The following is a 3,639-nucleotide window of genomic DNA, read 5'->3' on the forward strand; positions in this document are numbered from 1 at the left end:
AGAAATAAACAATATATGTATTTTCTACATATTAGTAGACTCTAAAATCGATTACATAAGCCTTTGTAATCCCTAAATTGTCAACATTTTCGGGGGCTAATTCGCAACTTGGACCACTTTCTAAACTTTTAATCGAAGCTCGACCACGTCCACTTTTCTTTCGTGGAAATCTGACCCGTTGTCGGGGGCATCGGTCCTACCGTCGGGAAGCTGGGCCCCACCCCACCCCCGTCGGGCAAATCTAGGCGCCACCCCTGATTATACTACCTCAGCCCCACCATGGTTCGGGCTGAGGTTAGAAAATTTGTGATTATGGCACCTCGAGAAGGCTGGAAATTGTACTTCCAGACGTAAAATTTGAAAATAATTTTATTTATATATATATCTCCATTTTTTTAACAAGTTAGAGGTGGGTGGCCGGATGGGTCCCCTTGAATTCGGCACTGGGTACTTAGCAGATGGAGGATCTATACCACCTCAGCCCGTGGTTTGGGCTAAAATAAGAAAAAAAAATTGTGATTATGGCACCTTCAGATGGCGGGAAATTACACTCTTAAAATTTGAATATAATTTTCCTTACATCTCCATTAAAAAAACAATTTAGCCGCCCACCCGAGCCCTTGAATACGCCACAGATTTCTGAACAAAGTCGAAGTCGAGATTGCTTCCATGATCTCAATGACTTATTTATCATCAGGGTTATCCTTCATATGGGTTCCTCGACGAAAACTTGGCCTAATTAATTTATCTTATTGTTTTCGTTAAATTAGATGGAGTGGTTATATTCCGCTAGTTTGTAGGTTTACTGTAAGACAATTAGTTACACTTGATATACATCTTGTGCTTAGCATAAAGAGAACTAGAGTGTCGCTCCATTAAGAGTGCCTACCTCCCCCATATACCTAAATACAGAATTCACGGAGGCAGGCGATTTTTTCTTCATGCTTGATGGTGGGTTTCAAGAAAACTTTACAGACGCGCATATTGCTCATCTCAAAAAAGGGAACTGTAATGCTCGTTAGAAAATAAAAAGAAAATCTATATTTTATAATGACAATAATAGGTCAATTTATAAGACGCAAATAAACAAAGTGTGAAAGCACCAAATAATAATAATAATAATAATAATAATAATAATATGCTCCCCCCACCCCCACCGCTTTCGCTGCCGTTGGTTACGAGCATAGATGCTACCCCTACCCCAAAAGTGTTGTTGATTACAAATATCTAGGATCATAAGCAATGTACATTAGTACATAATGCATTTTACTCTTTTTCCTATTAACATCAATTTTTGCATTCCATATGTCAATATGTACAAGAAAAAAAAAACAATTTGCATCAAACACATTCAAAATTAGAGATATGACACTGACGTTAGATAAAATAGAAAAAAAACAATTAGTTTATACACATTTGTATTGGTGTCAGCAAAAGACCGATGTGATTTTCGACTAGCTTAATTGATATTCATTTAGTCCATAGTCTAGCCGTTCAATAAAACCAACACCAATAATGCACATGATCAATACATCGACGTGAGCGTAGCCTGTAATGTTGCCTACTCATTAGCGTAAGCCGAGCCACAAAGTTTTAGGAAATTATATTCCGGTAATCTAGAGAAAATGACTGATATTATTTTATTTTACTATGAAAGACTTCGTCCCATTGGGAAAATGTTTTTGAAAATTTAAAATTATGATCTCACAGAATACACAATTAAGTTTTCTAAACATCATGATTATTTACTTCCCTCGTAGGTTCAGAGATTTATTACGGGCTCTATTGTGAGAGAAGTAGTTTTTCATACGATTTTTGGCTTTTTTGACCCCAATGCCCCTTATGTGATCTTTGACCCCAAGTTGTGAACAACACATAAGTTCGAGGTGGCACCGGTCCTACTGACCAAGTTTTAATAAAATCGTTCTAGTAGTTTTCCACTAGTAGCCTTTTAAAATGTTGCCAGAAAGAAAGAAAGAACTAGAGATACTATGTTCAATAGAACATGAACCCAGTCATTTTTCAGGATTTGACCCTAAGGTGACCACTGTGACCTTTGACCTCAAGCTGTGAGCACCCCATGTTTGGTAGGAGTCTGTCTAATGCAATTGATCCAATCGCTAGTCACTGGCAATATTTGATAATTTTCACCAAAATGACCTTGATTATTTCTGGTGGGTTCAAAAAGAAGTTATGGCTTTAGAAACCACAGATAACAAAATTTGTCGAGAACAAATATGAATCATGGATATCTAAAATAGTAAACATCCTATAAATTTTTTCGAATGCAGAATTATTCGATGCTGTTTTCTGCGTCAGGAGATTTAATAGGAATGATATTTTTTTCTACATGGCGTGTTACCCGTAGTGAATGTTAAATACTGTACGTTCTCAAAAAAATATTAACAACCCAGTTTAGTTGTTTCAGTCTATGTTATCGGTGATTCGATCGGTGTTGAGTATTTTTATACACTACCTCTATTCTCCCGCTATCGTTGTAGTTTAGATATTTTGTATTTCAAGATCCTGTGTGTACTACGACGATGTTTTAAGCAACATTCTCGTTCCGTAATTTATGTTTCGATTATGTGATAATTGTTCACATTTGTTGTTATATAATTTGAACGTAGCCTCAGTATCAATTAATTTGCAGTTTCTCTTGTTTGTCATTTCTTTTTTCCTTGTTTAATTTATCTACTCACATGGTTTTAAGGAGCCCCTTCTCTCCCCCCCCACCATCTTCTATACGTCATTCTCCTCTTAATTTTTTTTCTTGACCCATATCATATTTTATACTTGTATTTTTTTTTTCAAAAAAATATTTGAAAGTCATCAAGAATGCTTACCGGTATTAAAATCGTATTCAATTTAAGCATTTTAAAACAATTAATTAACGCGACATATTTAATTTAAACAATAAAAAAAATATCAAATACACGTGTAACTTAATGTTATCCAGTCGTCACTACATAGGCCTAAATACAGTATGCTGTATCTTTTTGTTGTTTTACGAATCACTCATTAGCTTGATAATTAGCAAACATCTGATAAGGTCTGAGAAGAAGCATCCATAAAAGTAACATGCACATCAATGTTTGACTTCAGAAACATTATGACATTATAGAGACTCGAACTATGGGTGCATAGTATTGATGAGTTTGAACTTGACCCACAATGAAGTACTTACAGGAAAGTAATATATTCCATCTAGGAATGTGAAGGGAGGGTCTCCGTTTACTGTTGTGAAGTCTACAAGAACGTTTATAATTTTTTTTTTCTTAAGAAAGGACAACAATTTTGATTAGTGAATAAATGGAATGTCGTTCAGTTGAACTGGGTAAATTAGAACCAAATGCTCTCAGTATGGAAGATATCACTGCACTTTGCGGAGGCAAAAAGGCAGTAGACAAGCAGCTTGCAAAAGGCAACCGACTCTGAATTGTGATTTAATTATTTTATTTTATTGATTAGTCGGGGTCTACCAACAATATTCTTCAAGGTGGAGATTTTCATCTGGTTTCTTGGTCTCGTGACTTCATTTTTAATCATGGGGTATATGCCAAGTGGTGAAGTCCCCATTCGCAAACTTCCTCTCCAAAAAGCACCTGTATTCCTGGTAAATAATGTGGCTAGGCACCC

The 3,639-nt window shown here is 35.8% G+C and overlaps 1 protein-coding gene across 1 annotated transcript in view; it reads left to right on the forward strand.

The window, feature by feature from the left end:
• The window catches only part of LOC117117083, an 8,762-nt gene extending 5,324 nt beyond the window's left edge, over positions 1–3,438 (forward strand). Inside the window, exon 3 of the mRNA XM_033261267.1 lies at positions 3,329–3,438. Within this exon, the coding sequence (XP_033117158.1) occupies positions 3,329–3,438 (110 nt within the window). The remainder of the gene's footprint in view (positions 1–3,328) is intronic.
• The last annotated feature ends 201 nt before the right edge of the window (positions 3,439–3,639 follow it).

This window comes from Anneissia japonica, unplaced genomic scaffold (assembly GCF_011630105.1).
Source record: "Anneissia japonica isolate Jap-2015-1 unplaced genomic scaffold, ASM1163010v1 scaffold1339_len174410_cov115, whole genome shotgun sequence".
Classification (NCBI taxonomy): domain Eukaryota; kingdom Metazoa; phylum Echinodermata; class Crinoidea; order Comatulida; family Comatulidae; genus Anneissia; species Anneissia japonica.